This window comes from Colletotrichum abscissum, assembly GCF_030869225.1.
Source record: "Colletotrichum abscissum strain IMI 504890 chromosome Unknown Scaffold_4.1, whole genome shotgun sequence".
Lineage (NCBI taxonomy): Eukaryota > Fungi > Ascomycota > Sordariomycetes > Glomerellales > Glomerellaceae > Colletotrichum > Colletotrichum abscissum.
Window position 1 is genome coordinate 396,708 of NW_026850320.1, and position 14,056 is coordinate 410,763.

Sequence of the window (14,056 nt, forward strand, 5' to 3'; positions counted from 1 at the left end):
ACTTTCCTCCGAACCACTCAGCCGACGGATTCTTCGTTCTTTCCCAATCGTTGTTGGGCAGGCACCAGGTAAGAGATACAGAAAGGCAGGAGGCGGGGTGACGGAGGAGCTTCCCTCTACCACCGGCGTCAAAGCTAGCATCGCTGGCTGGAACTTGGGGCTGCTGACTAGCGACTTCCATGCTCGGGGGAAGAACATGTGGTCTGTTTGACTGGCCCCAGCCGTGAGGAAGGAGCCAGACGGGAGGTGCTCTCGCTCTTGCCTCCCATCTCGCCCGGTTGTTTCCTTTCCATCAATGATGCTCCAGGTCGCCATTAGATAATCATCGCCATTACTTAAACCACCAAATCACTTGCCACCCACAGCCTTTGACTTCTCCCACCTCCATCACCACTTCACTGCACAATCAAACAATCAACGACTTCGGTCCACAATCAAGGCAAACAGAACCACCTTCAAGTCACTTCAAACGACTCCACCAACTATCGACATGTCTGGCTGCGGATGCGCTTCCACCGGCTCCTGCCACTGCGGCAAGGACTGCACCTGTGCCGGTTGCCCCGTAAGTTCCCCTCCTAGACACTGATCGCACCATCAGCCACCAAGATGATGTTACTGACACTCTTGCCACAGAACAAATAAGCATGTTCGAAGCTTTAACTGATCGCCATGCTTCACGGGTGGATCTACGGGTTGTTTGGACGGATTGACCACATGGTCTTCGAATGGTTGCATGCAAACAGATGCAATGGAACTTTCTCCCTCACCCCCTCACTTCAGCCCTATTGTCGATAGTCGTTAGGCAGAGATGCGCAATGCAAAGTTGATATCGATAGTCCTTGCCTTCCTCGTGCGGTGCAATCCCTTGTCGTAAAGTTGTGTCACTCGATCCCGTCTGTGCTGACCTGTCGTTAATATGTACGACGCCAGATCCATATCACACCTAGTCATACTGCTACGCATCATCCATGTACAACGCGATCTCGCACTCCTCAGTCCACGGATCGCACTCTGATAGGGATAGCGCCTTGCACCCAGTGCTAAATCCATCTCTTCTTCCTTTCTCGTATAACGACCAGCTCAACGTTCCAACGACCCTCGCGACGTAAAAGAACGCAGCAAAAATAGACCAGGCATATTCCCACTTCGCAATCATACACCAGCCCCGATTCTCTGGCCACGCTTCGTCACAGCTTCGGGTGAGATACCACGGCCTCTCGCTGAAGTGATGAGGATCGCTTAGATCGGGTTCGTTCTGCGCGGCGGCACTGCAGGCCCATAGGACGCCGAGGAAGGCGTCGTATGCGAGGTTCGTCCATCGGGCTTCGTATTGCAGGACCGCCATCGTTAGGCGGGCGAAGAAAATCGTCGCTCCGAGGACCGCGGTGGCCATGTCGGAAGTCGTCAACCTGGATGAAGCGATGGGTTAGCGTTGAAGCTTCAGCAGAGTGATGGAAGCATGCGGAACCTCACCTCTGGCTCCATATCAAGGGTATCTCGGGTGGCTCTTCATGGTTGGCATAGAAGTATATCCGCATTCTGGGATTCGAACACCATCCTTGCTCGCCACCGTTCCTCCAGAGTCGCGAGCGGAAGCGATCTGGGTACGCCACGCCGAATAGCACGAGAGCGGCGAAGACGACGACAGCTTCGATACACAACAAGACCACACTCAGGTCTGGACGATGGATCGATCCTCTCAGTCTCTGGCTCATGATTAACAAATTCTTAATGACCAAGGTATTGTGAATAAGAAGGTATCGGCTCTTCGGAGAGCAGAACCGAATACGCAGACGCAGATACGAACGCCATGATGTCTAGGAGCGGCATCGCAGCGACGGCCCAGGCTCTCTTATTCGATAAAGGAAGCTCGTTTCGCTGGTGACGACGACAATGACAAGGGAACTGAATGCCTCAAACTTGCTCGATATTGGGGGCGGGGAGGTGGTTCGTCTTTTACATCCCGAGGACGGCGACTTCGGTGCTGGGGCGACTTGACTTTTAGGCGTGGGGAGACTGACTGGTGAGGTGGTGAGGGGTTCGGGAAACTTGCTCATTCTTGCGCAGTTAGGCGGCTTCCACATGCCGCATGACAGACCACCGATCTCTTATTGTCTGCCAAGAGGCTCTGTATATGGAATATTAAGTAGACTTGCTTTTTCTCCTGCTTCTGCAAGTCATTTTTGGCAAGGTTCACGTACGGGTGAACGCATGCCCACAGTCGTACGGTCCGGCCCGCATCACCTCATTTCGGGCACCTGAGGAGCCGCCGATTCCGCACCGGGCCCGAGAACTCTGCACTCCAGACCTCGAGCCTTCTGGGTACCGATAGAGCTTGTCTTTGCGACTTTCAGATGATTAATGGATTTTTCTCCAGCGTCAAATGACGAGGAGCCGTTCGGCCTTGCTCGACTTCAAGCTTGGCTATTCATTACTTGAAACTGGACCTGGGTCGGAGGAGGGGACTATACGCTGTCTTGTACTTCATCTCATTGGTAGCTTTACTTCTTGATAAGTGTCAAGAGCTATGTACAAGTAGAATCTCAATGCCATCGAAGACTCGTTGTAAGAAGGTGGCAGCTGCCAGTCGCTATCTCCTAACGTAGAGTCTAGTCTCCAGCTGGGCCCTTAATCAAACATGACCGTATCTTCTTCGGCGTGCTTGCAGCTGCTGACCGCCATAATAAGGCTTGCTCTCCTTCTTTCATTTGGTGTTTTTTCTGAGTCTGAAGCAAGGGTTCGACGTTAGCTACCCGTAGCTCCAAAAATATGATCTATTGAGGAGTGGAGGACATATTTACCAGATCGTGCTCTGCACCACACCGAAGTGAGCAAGCACCCTAGGCAATCGTCCGTGCTTTCACAACCAACTCACTGGTACCAGCAAGCAGTGACAACCCCAATCTCCTCCCTCTGCCTCCTCAAAAGCTCATCCCTTTCGTGCCTGATAGCAACAGCATCTTCCTCCTCAAGGAATCCCATTGCTACGCCCAACTAAGACGCAACAATCGGTCTCGGCATCCCCATGCCACCAAACAACAACGCGCCAGGAACCTCGGCGTAGGCGAACGAGAGCAGCTCCGCCGTGAAGCGCGAGATGTCGAATTGGTTGAAGGTATGATCGCGCACGCCTTTAATCTTGAGGAGGTGGCGGCGGGTGCGGTAGTATGCCATCGTAGCCCAGACATAGCTTCGCTCGGCGACGCGAGCCGACTCGGCGGTCATCCAGTCGAGGTAGCGCGTTAGATGTGGGATGAGTGCGGGCGGCACCGTCAGAACGCGGATGAGGCCTACGAGCTGGGCGTGGGAGCGAACGCGGGTGATCGTGAGCCGGTCGCGGGAGTAGGCTGTCGGACAGGTTGTGAGGGGGCGAAGGCGATAGAGAATACCGCTTTCATTGTCGATATCAGCGCTTCTGCTGGCGTATTGATTGCCATTTGTGAGAATGAGCTCATTGATGGTTGAGTCGGAGGTGTGCCAGTAGAGGTCCCAGTGAAATTCTTCAGTGGAGAGGCCCTGGGAGACCATGAGCTCGTAAGTGCAGAAGGGGAAGTTCGGGTCGTCGGGAAGACTGGTCGCGTAGATGTGTTTCTTCTTGCCGAAGTAGATGGAGAATGGGATCGAGATCATGATGTAGAGGGATCCGACTTCGAGTCTGTCCATGATGATCGGCGGGTGGGTTGAGGGCGAGTAGGGCGCTGCTGGAGACTCCATTTCGATGACGCTGAAATTTCTCAAGGAAGAGGAATGGCGTTGGAGTGAGGTTGACATGAGAGTCAAAGAGGTGAGAACGAAGTGAGAATGAGGATGAAGGTGGAGGATGGGTTGAGATGAGGTGGGTGGAGTAGACGAGAAAGCCATGCCCGTATTCAACATGATGATATCGAGGTTAGTAAGAAGAAACGGAAGAAGAAACCTGTTTCAAATTGAGAGATTCATTACCCGAACGGTATTCATGTCACACGCAGCTACCAGTACTTCTAGACCAGGCCCCGGCAAAAAACATGAATTTCTCAGCTATCACATCTGAGCCTCTGAGGTACCTGCCTCCTTAGTCGCGCTTCACAAGAACAGTCGATGAACAAAAAGAACACTTATCTTCCCCCCCCCCCCCCCCCCCCCCCCCCCCCCCCCCCCCACCCCCACCGCCCCCCAAAAACAACAAAACTTTCAGCTATCAGACCTCCGCCCCCACGGGCCCCATCCCCCTCCTCCCCCCCCCCCACAACACGATGAGAAAAAAAAAAAAACACACCTCCCCCCCCCCCCCCCCCCCCCCCCCCCTTAAAAAAAAGAGAAAAAAAGACAAAAGAGGGAAAACAAATGTATATATATACAAAGGCTTGCAAAGCCCTTAAGTTTCAACTCAAGAGTACCTTGCTAGTTTCTCGGAATTCAACACTATAATAGATATTTTGCCATTGCTCCCAGTCTTTCAGCTCGATGTAACCGCAGCCTACTCTATGAAATATGAATCGGCCATCCAGTAAATGACCTGTCTTCTCAACAAATATACCCAAAACAAAGTCGCAAGACTTAAGGGTGGCCGGATCTCTCCCACTATCAGCCATCAAGGGGCAAAAGGTCACGTGAGCACCCTGAGTGGGATTTTGATAGTCATCCAGGAAAGCCGTGAATTTTCTGGCACAGTCAATGATCCTGGAATATGCTGTTGGGGCGAAGGTATAGACCGTACCGTCGCTCTCATCACGATGCAGCTGCAACTGTCCTTCCATTTCATAGACCTGAAGTTGGAGCAGGATGGTGGAAATTTGCTGATGACCTGTGCCTGGGCTTTGTATCACGTATCTTTCGAATGAAGCGAGGGGGGAGGTAACCATTGTCCCAAAGACTTCATGCTCGAAAGATATCGGTCCGTCCATAGAGGCCCAACTCCAGGAAGGAAACTTGACCCCGTTGGTCCATCTCCCATCAGAGGCTACTTGAGATCTTCTGGTTGCCCTGCCCCTTTTGAGGTTTACGTGTATCCTGCCAACACTCCAATATAAGCTTCTAATCAAGCTCTTGTTGAAGTGGCCCCAGATGCATATATCGTCCATTGCCTGGCCCAAACGTAAGGCCACTGCAGACAACGCCACAAGCTTGTCTGATTCTGGGAACGTGAGGTCACGGTTGGTATATTCCTCCACAACTCGGAACCAGACAGTGGTGAGGGTCCAATTGTCTTTTGCCTCTATCGTTGACGGGACCGACGTCAGTTGCAGACCTTGAAAGAAGTTATCTTCGAGACTCAAACCATCCGGGAACGACTCGCATGCGTGTTGGCATTCGGCACAGCTCCAAAACAACTCTCCGCAACCGAACCCGAGAACACGCGGCGACAACAATCTTTCTTGCAACGCCCACCCTCGGGAACCCAGTGGTTGGCGATAGAGCGCGTCTTCATAATAGCTGGAAGAGAAGACGACACATGAATGATGAATAGACTCATCTCCATCGAAAATACATCTTGTATCAACTTCAGTGGGCGCATAAAAGGTGGCACACCCCCTCGGAATGTACTCTCATGCGGATTTGCAGCTCGGTACAGCGCAAGGCAAAGTATGCTGTTTGAGTATACGTCCGCCATTCGTGAGGACTCATGGGCCCAGTCTTCAGTACTTCCGGGCCCACTCTGAATAATACACAGCGAATCGATCCAGATGTACAAGATATCGAGGCATCGTACGGCTCTGAGAGCTTCACAGAAAGCTATCGGAAGCTCATCGTCGGCGATCCCTGCCCGCAGCCTATTTTGGTTCCAAGCGGTGAGACGGAGGAATGAAGGATTCGAGCCCCAACAATAGCTGAGTGCAGCATACGGCCCAGAAATCGGTGTCGTCTCGGGATCGATGAGCCGCAAACCTGATTTATCTATCTCCAGCAAACGGGTGGGATACGACTTTGGTTGGCCTTTGACGCGACATTCTGCATGTCCTGTCAAGCACGTACTCATCCAATACCGCACCGCCTTCAAGGCTTCCGGTTCAGGTATGATGCCGTTCCTAACAGCGACGCTGGAATTGACGTTTACGGATGATTTTGGATGAACACGGAAGTGGCGCGAGAATATACCGCCTGTCTGATGTAAAATAGTGAAAGTGAGCCGAGCAAAGGACTCAGAGCCTGCTCGATTGAAGGCAGTCCGATACATCCATGGGCCCGTGAAGATATCGAGTGAGTCATGCATGTCCAGTGTTCGAAGAAGCAATTCGCCGCAAATACGACACCCGCTCGCGGCTGACCTGGAGAGCGAGATGCTATCTTGATGATGGATCTTGTATCCCAAGTCGAACGCGATTCCGTTGAATGTGAGACCACGGAACATCGGCATGCATACATTGCAAAGCATACTTCTCCAAGTAAGATACCAATCTAAAAAGTTCGATGTAGTTGGCGCTGGAGTTGAAATTGTCTCCTGATCTGGTACTACACTACTTAGGTGAAGTTGGGAAGACTTGAGAAGACCACGTCGTGGAGTAGCGAACAAGACTCGTAGTTGAAGACATTGTTGTATCAGAAATGTGATGTTGCTTTTCTATGAAACGGACGAATCACTTCGAATAAGAAGATGATTTCTCACCGAAAATTACCACGTTCTTTCTGCTGATTCGTACATGTGCCATGAGATCTTGACGGACTACTATTGGATGCCTTAGCCGTGTCGTCACTCCCGACTCTGCGGAACGCCACAAAATTTAACTTCATGTACGCTGGAGGTGAGTAGACTCCCTCTTGTTTGAAATATCCTCTAGTCTTACTCCAATAGTGCTGATCAAAGACGATACTAGCAGAGACGGCCATACTGCAGCCTGCAGGCGCCGGTAATGATCGGGTTTGAATCCACTTTAGAAGTAACTGCCCGACCACGGAAGATGAATGGTTCCTAGATGATAAAACGATAATTTTGATCAGTACAAGTGTTAGAAGAAACATGATAATAGCAGCATGGCAGAAGGCATGCCAGCCTCTCATGAGAGTTGAGAATCGTGCATCAACGCTAAAAGGCAAAGACCCATTCTAGCTTTTCTTCAAGGTCCCACTGACCTCTTAATCTATGGCCTCGAAACACTTTTCTGCAATTTCAATCAGCACAATTGCTCGGATTTTGAGATCCACGGACTATGAAGTGGCATTGACCCGATTTCTCCGACCTACTCGGGTCTCGTGGAGGCGGTGAATGTTGGATGCTGTAATCTCTTTAAGCTTTTTATTTTCTCAACCCGGTGGGATGTAGATTGCATATTGAGTCACAATCTCGTTCTTCTCGAATTATCTCTGAGGTAAGTGAGGCGAAGCTAGAGTATATAAGAGCCGCAAGGTTGCAGCTCCGACTGATGTAGTATTTAATACTCATGCGAAAGTACACTCCGTCCATTAAACAATTCGCCAAGCGCTCATCCGATTGACCGTTGCCATCGACTCATCTTCAAAATGCTCTCACAATACATCTTCGTCATCATCGCGTAAGTAACTTAGCTAAGCCTCTATTAATTAACCCCTGCCAATATGAATACACGCTTACCTTGTCACCCACAGCGCATGCGCTGCCGGCTCGTTCGCATCTATCGCGACCTGTAAAGGAAGCTTCTACGCCGGCGCCTGCCAGGACATCTTCGCACCTGGAGCTCGTCACGACGCACTGACGCAGAGCTGCTGCCAACCTCCCCATGGTACAACTTACCATGATGGCCCCGGAACATTTGTTCGTCCTCCGCTACTTAGTTTGGTTTAACAGAACAATGATAGCTGACATCTCATCTAGTGCTGCACCAATGCCGACTCCTCAGCTATTGCCTACTTGTCTTCATGCTGTTCCAACGGCGGGAAGAGACAGATCAACTTCAACCCCGTGCGTGGCGACTGAGTTCTTGATGTCGCAGGTCCTCTCTAGTGCATTTGAGTGAGGCTATTGGCAATAGAGCTGAACATGAGGAGACAAGAGGCCCTGCGAACAGGCTATCTGGGCACATGTGTCCCACTATCTCTCTTTTCTTTTCTGGATTACTTGTGTTAATTGTGTTGTAAGTCCGCACTACGGAGTATATTAGTATCGAGGGGCGCGGAGCAAGCTTAACAATGCATTGGCGCGCAGAAGACTGAATATTCCTGCTGACCAGACCTTCCTTTCTGCTCGAAAAGGGGCCGAGAACCCTCAAAAGCCAGTGCAAAGCTTATTTTATACCTAATAGCAAAGCTCGATTGCACGCACATGCAGTTGTATCTACAAAATTGATGGATCTCAAGTCATCCTTGTTTGTCGGTGATGGCTCGTTTCACATTCTACCCAAATCGGGGTGATATACCCGCCCAGGGCCCCATCGCTTGTCATTCTTGGTCCTTGGCTCCCCACGAATTCTATCACATGGCGCTGAGGGACGTTCCGCCTTCCAAATCAAGCACTCAAGGTGTTCTACTCCGCCCAGATGCTAACACGGGCGAATTATTGCTCCGACTATCATGTTCGCGGACGTTGACTTGAAATATTCAAGACCACTGCGTGTGAAGTTGCAAGCATTTTCATGAATGGTGCAATCACACTGGACTGAGTGTCTCATAAAGCTGGCCCTCACTGATGCGACTTCCAGCACGTAGTAGTGGCAGGGCTACATCTTTCCGCCGCATAATTATAAATCTCGAACCAGAGGCTCTGTATTCTACTACAACCTTCAATCAGATGAAGAGATCCAGACTAAGTAGGAGTCATAAGTTTTCGACCTCACGTTGCTCTACGCGCGGGTGGGATGGCCGAGGCCAAGAGTGTCACCTAGACGCTGATCGTTTGTCATTCGTGACCTGTCAGGCTGTGCAAGGATCAACACTTCGCTTAGCCACATCGATACTATCTTGGCTTCTGACAAAGCAATTAAAGTGAGAAGCAACCAGAAAGTTATGTGGGATTTCCTCCTTTGATAGACAACAATAGGAGAGTTGGCAAACTTAAAAAGAACAACTGAATCGAACCGATGTGACCGCGTGAAATGATTCGAGGGGTGTGCGGGCAAGTGGACTAATACCGCCCACCTTCTCACCTTTACAGTGTTCATCCGGAGTGATCCAACCCCTGGGCCAAGACAACTCGGGCTATGTACCGATTCTCTCATAAGACGAACATATTCCCAGTTTTCTAGATAGCCTTTCTCATCATCAACCATTCCATCAACTCACTCAACCCAACCTCAATCACTCTTCAAAGTCCTCTCAAGTTCCAAATCTCAAACATGAAGTTCTCAATCGTCGCCGTTGTGCTTCCCCTCATCGCGGGCACGAGCGCTGCCCCGTCAGTTGTTGAGCGCCAATCCCCTGCATGCGTGGCCTACAGCGGCAAATTCCCCCACGAGCTTGTCTGGGGGCAGTGGTTCCTTTGCTGCAACTACAATGGTCCCGATACCGCAGTACGTCAATTTCAGTCTTCAACAACCATGGCTTTCTCAAGTGGCGTTACGTCTTTGCTAACGAGGCCATAGACCTACCAGAACTGCTGCGACAGACAGGGTGCGGGAACTGGAAGCGGTTTCCCTGGGTGTGCTTAGACTTAGAGCTTATGCATTCGGTTCTTGTAAATAAAACTCTCGCAATGTTTGCGGGCTTTCACAACAATCAACTCTAATTGCCGCCATAATTTTTTTATACCAAATCCTAGCCTTCTTAACGAGAAAGCTAAAATATCATTCGCCATGGAATGGAAGACTCCGCTGAATATTGCAAGTTACTTCACCATATGCTAGTACATTTCTGTAGCGGCAAAATGTTGAACTTGCTTTCGTCAACAATCAGTATCGAGGTGCCATGCTTCCATAAGTATAATGACCACGGAAATAAGGACCACAACAACTACTAGTACATACAAGTCAACACGCACTACATAGCGCTCTCCGGAGAGCTAAAGTGGCGTACATTGTCGCGCTTATACGCGCGTTCACGGCAGTATTTATTTACTACAACTATACTACATACATTTTATTACGTAACAGGGATAGTAATCGCACCTCACGAAGTGCCCGTTACGTACTAGATCACGTATCTATCTTAGATATTATATATATAGACCTTTTCTTTTTATCTATTTCTACTTTAATAATTAAACTATTTTTATTATACTCCGTATACTTATTACTATATATTATAACTTATAATAATTATAAACTTAGTTCTTAGTTAAGACCTTATATTATAATAACGTACTTATTAATATAATTTTTACGATTTTTTTAAAATAATTGATTTATTTATACTTATTTTAACCTAAGTTAAATTAATTAATTATAATAATTAAATTAAATAGTTTAATATACTTCGTATTATAAATAAGAGCGTCGGGGTTTAGAAATACGTTAACTTAAATACTCTAAACTTTAATATATTCCTTAACCCCTCTATAACGCTTATTTTACTTTTTAAATTTAAATAATTAATTATAACCTATAATAAAAAAGAACTACGAGCGTATTAAGCCTATTATAAAATATTTAAAAATAATTAAAAAAACTAAGAAATCCTCTATTAGTAGTTTTTAAATATAATTCTTAGTATAAACTTTTTAACTTCCTCGAGTATAAGTAATTTATAAAACTAAACCGGGGTTTTTTTTATAAACTAATTATACTACTTATTTTATATAAATAAATTTATCCCTATATTATATTTATAAAAAGGACTTATATACTTAAGAGTATTTAAAAATAATAAAAGCTTAATATTAAATATAAGTAATTTATAGTTTATAAATATAATATTATTAATACGTATATTAAAGTCCTCGCTTAGTAATTAATAAAATTAGTTAATATTATATTATATAAATACGTATTTTAAAAAGTTATTAAGAACGGTACTAAGTTTAGTATATAATAAATCGTTAAATATTTAAAATAAGAATTTACGCCCCCCGAACTAATAATAAAGAATATAGTTTAAAAAGAATATTAATAAACTTTTAATAAAGCAAGGACCGGAATTAACTTTTAATATTAGTATAAAAAGTAATAATTTACTTATTTTTAAGCTAAGATATACGATATTTTAAAAATTAATAAAGAGATTATTATACTTAACTTCTTAGTTATAATTAAGTCTAAACTTAACCCTATATAGGGCTAACGTATATATAAAACCTTTAGTAAATTAATAGCTTTTAGAACGTATATAAGGACCCTCGAGGAGATTACGTATATATTTAGCTTAGTAACTTAGGATATATATACTAAATAACTTTTAAATTAAAGAGGGGCTTATTCTATTTTTACTAAACGCTCTAACTTAGTTAATAACGTAAATAATAAAAATAATATTATATACTTTTATAATTACGTATACTTATAGTACTTTATAATATACTAAAAATTAAAATAAATATTTATAAATTAAAATATTAATAAGTTATTAATATGAATATTAAGGAGCTATATAAAAGAAGTCCTTACTATTATTAAATTAAATAAATAGAAATTATTTTATAATAAGCTTAAAAAAGCTAGTTAGCTAAGGAATAATAAAACTTTTAAAAAACTTAGGTTTTTAAAAGGATCCTCTAACTAACTTATAGCGGGCTTATTAATAAATTAGAACAAGGGCTACGTAATTACTATACTTATAAAAAGTTAAGACTTAGAAATAAATATAATTTTTAATACCCTTATAAGTAATATTTACTCCCTTTTTTAAAATATAATAATAAATAGTTATAAAATAATATATTTAGTTAATAATAAGAGCCTATTTAAACTTAAGAGTTACGTATTATTAAATAATAAAGATTATATTAAATTAAGAACTATTATATTACTTATTATTATACGTAGTACTTATATTATAAAAGGCATTTTAAACGGACTTAAGAAAAAAAGAACTTATAATTTAAAACTCTAGAACGTCGCTTATATTAAGGGATTTTATATTAATATAATTTTAAAAACTTTATTAAATAGAAGCGCACTTTAGTATTACGGTTTAGATTATACTTTATAATAGGGAACGTTTTATAAAAGTATTATTAAAAAGTAGTTTATTTAAAAAAATAATTTAGTTTTTTTTAAATATAAGCTCCTCTAATCCTATCTTTTTTTTATAAACTTTAAGTATATTTTATAGAGCTTAGTTAGTATTATATTACTAATTAGCTATAGAAAATTTTATTACTTATATTAACGTACTCGTAAAAAGTTTAATAGCGCGCTCTTTTAGTACTTTAAAATAAGTTATTTTAAACCTAATATTTTTTATTAATTACTATATAAGACTTAAAGTATGTAATAGTTTTTTTTCTAGCTTTATAAGTATAAAAGATCGACCTTAACGGGATTACGCTTTTAAAAAAAATTATATAATATAATATACTTTTTAACTATATAATCCGCGTAATATATCCTAAGTACGCGCTTAACGTAATATAGTAATTTTAATATAAAAACCGTTATTTAATTTAGGATAGGTAAGCTACTTTATAACGGTACTAGCTAAAAAAGTCGATAGTAAAGGTCGGCTATAATAATTAGCCGTAATAATTAGCTATTATAGTCGGCTATAATAGTTAGAGGCGGCCTTTTTTAATTATAGAGGTTTTAAACTTTAATAACGACGTAGAGGTTTTTAGAAAAAGGGCTAAATAGGCTAATATTTATTACTTTTTAGAGCTCGTAAAGATTTTTTTTATCCTTATCGCTTTTAATATTACCTAAAGCTGCTCTCTATTTAAACTAAATAAATTTACTAAATAAATTTACTAAATAAATTTACTAAATAAATTTACTAAATAAACCTATTAATATATAAACTACTACTTAGATAGCTAGTTAGATAACTAGTTAAGAGGTTAGCTAGTTAAAATACTACCTCGACGAGAACTTAAAAATACTTATTAATAAGTCTACCCCTCTCAGGCTGGGCGCCCTTAGCTAGCTCGATACTATAGCTATCGTAACTAACGTAAGTATACTTAAGAAGTAGCAAAGTACTTTTTAATAATACGGAATTTAGCTAGGTAATATTATAAGTGCTATAGATAGCTAGGTTAGTACGGATATTAAGATTTAGTATATTAACGCTAGCCTAGTTATAATAGTTATAATAAATAAGCTAGAGGTATATAAGGTTAGGGCAATAAGCTAGCGCTTTAAATAGCTCTTATAGGACCCCCTAGGTAATAATAATACTTATATAAAAGAATAGATTATACTAAACTTAGTTATTTATATAGGTTAATATTAGGAGGTCTTATGCGTATTAAAGTAGGTAAAGCTTATTTTATAAATAGGTAGCGGAAAGTTAGGAGCTATTTTAATTAGTAATTAAGTATAGAGCGTAATATACTTAGTTTTTCTAATACGTAATATACGGTACGGCCCCGGCGGATTACTCCGTCGGGGGGAAGACTTAAAGTATACGTATTAAACTTTTATTATAAGTTAAGTATAAAATATATATATTATTTAAAGCTAAAATAATAGTTTTAAAAAGACTACCCTTAAAAAGAGCTTTATAGCTATAGTATTATATATACTAAGATCTTTTTTATTTCGAACTATTTCTAAGTAAATAATAATATATACTTATAGCTTTTAATAAATATAATAAGTAGCTTAGGGGGTTCTTTTTAAAAATTAAAATAGAAGAGGAAGTACTTTTCGTATTATAAAGCCTCGAAGTAGTAATTTATTATTAAAAAGGGACCCTAATTTACTTTTTTAAAAGTAATAATAAGACCGCCCTCTTAATTATAAACGTTAAATATATATATAAAATATAGTATAACAAGCTAGGAATCGGAATAGAACTTTTACTTTTATATATAAAAAAACCTATAAATAATACTAAAAAAGTAAGTTAATTTATAATTATTAAAGCTTATAAAATGCGCCTTTTTACGAACCTCTTTATAAATTTATAAAACGAAATAGTATTAATAGTAATTTTTATTTATAATATTACCTTACGGGAGGCTAATAAAGGAGATTTGCTTATTATAATAAAAATTAATTAATAAAAACAGTATTAATATTAATAATAGACGGGTTACTAAGTACGGGATTCTAAACTAGTTATTTTATATCTCGGTAGT

At 42.1% G+C, this 14,056-nt stretch overlaps 4 protein-coding genes across 4 annotated transcripts, besides 2 other annotated features; 2 read left to right on the forward strand and 2 right to left on the reverse strand.

Annotated features, from left to right (window-relative positions):
- The first annotated feature begins 490 nt into the window (after positions 1-490).
- Positions 491-562: a sequence feature (Short protein (CABS01_02072, KAK1488442.1) was converted to a misc_feature.).
- Positions 563-633: 71 nt separating this feature from the next.
- Positions 634-642: a sequence feature (Short protein (CABS01_02072, KAK1488442.1) was converted to a misc_feature.).
- A 313-nt stretch (positions 643-955) lies between these two features.
- On the reverse strand, positions 956-1,715 carry CABS01_02073 (uncharacterized protein; the record flags this gene model as incomplete). The annotated part of the gene is made up of 2 exons (XM_060535451.1): positions 956-1,409; positions 1,474-1,715. The coding sequence occupies 2 exons, from the start codon at positions 1,713-1,715 to the stop codon at positions 956-958; spliced, it is 696 nt and encodes a 231-aa protein (XP_060395756.1).
- Positions 1,716-2,994: 1,279 nt separating this feature from the next.
- CABS01_02074 (uncharacterized protein) lies at positions 2,995-3,714 on the reverse strand (the record flags this gene model as incomplete). Its single annotated transcript, XM_060535452.1, has 1 exon — positions 2,995-3,714. The coding sequence occupies one exon, from the start codon at positions 3,712-3,714 to the stop codon at positions 2,995-2,997; it is 720 nt and encodes a 239-aa protein (XP_060395757.1).
- Positions 3,715-7,434: 3,720 nt separating this feature from the next.
- CABS01_02075 (uncharacterized protein) lies at positions 7,435-7,867 on the forward strand (the record flags this gene model as incomplete). Its single annotated transcript, XM_060535453.1, has 3 exons — positions 7,435-7,466; positions 7,540-7,705; positions 7,766-7,867. The coding sequence occupies 3 exons, from the start codon at positions 7,435-7,437 to the stop codon at positions 7,865-7,867; spliced, it is 300 nt and encodes a 99-aa protein (XP_060395758.1).
- Positions 7,868-9,221: 1,354 nt separating this feature from the next.
- On the forward strand, positions 9,222-9,533 carry CABS01_02076 (uncharacterized protein; the record flags this gene model as incomplete). The annotated part of the gene is made up of 2 exons (XM_060535454.1): positions 9,222-9,395; positions 9,468-9,533. 2 exons carry the CDS (start codon positions 9,222-9,224, stop codon positions 9,531-9,533), a joined length of 240 nt encoding a protein of 79 aa, XP_060395759.1.
- Between the last annotated feature and the right edge of the window lie 4,523 nt (positions 9,534-14,056).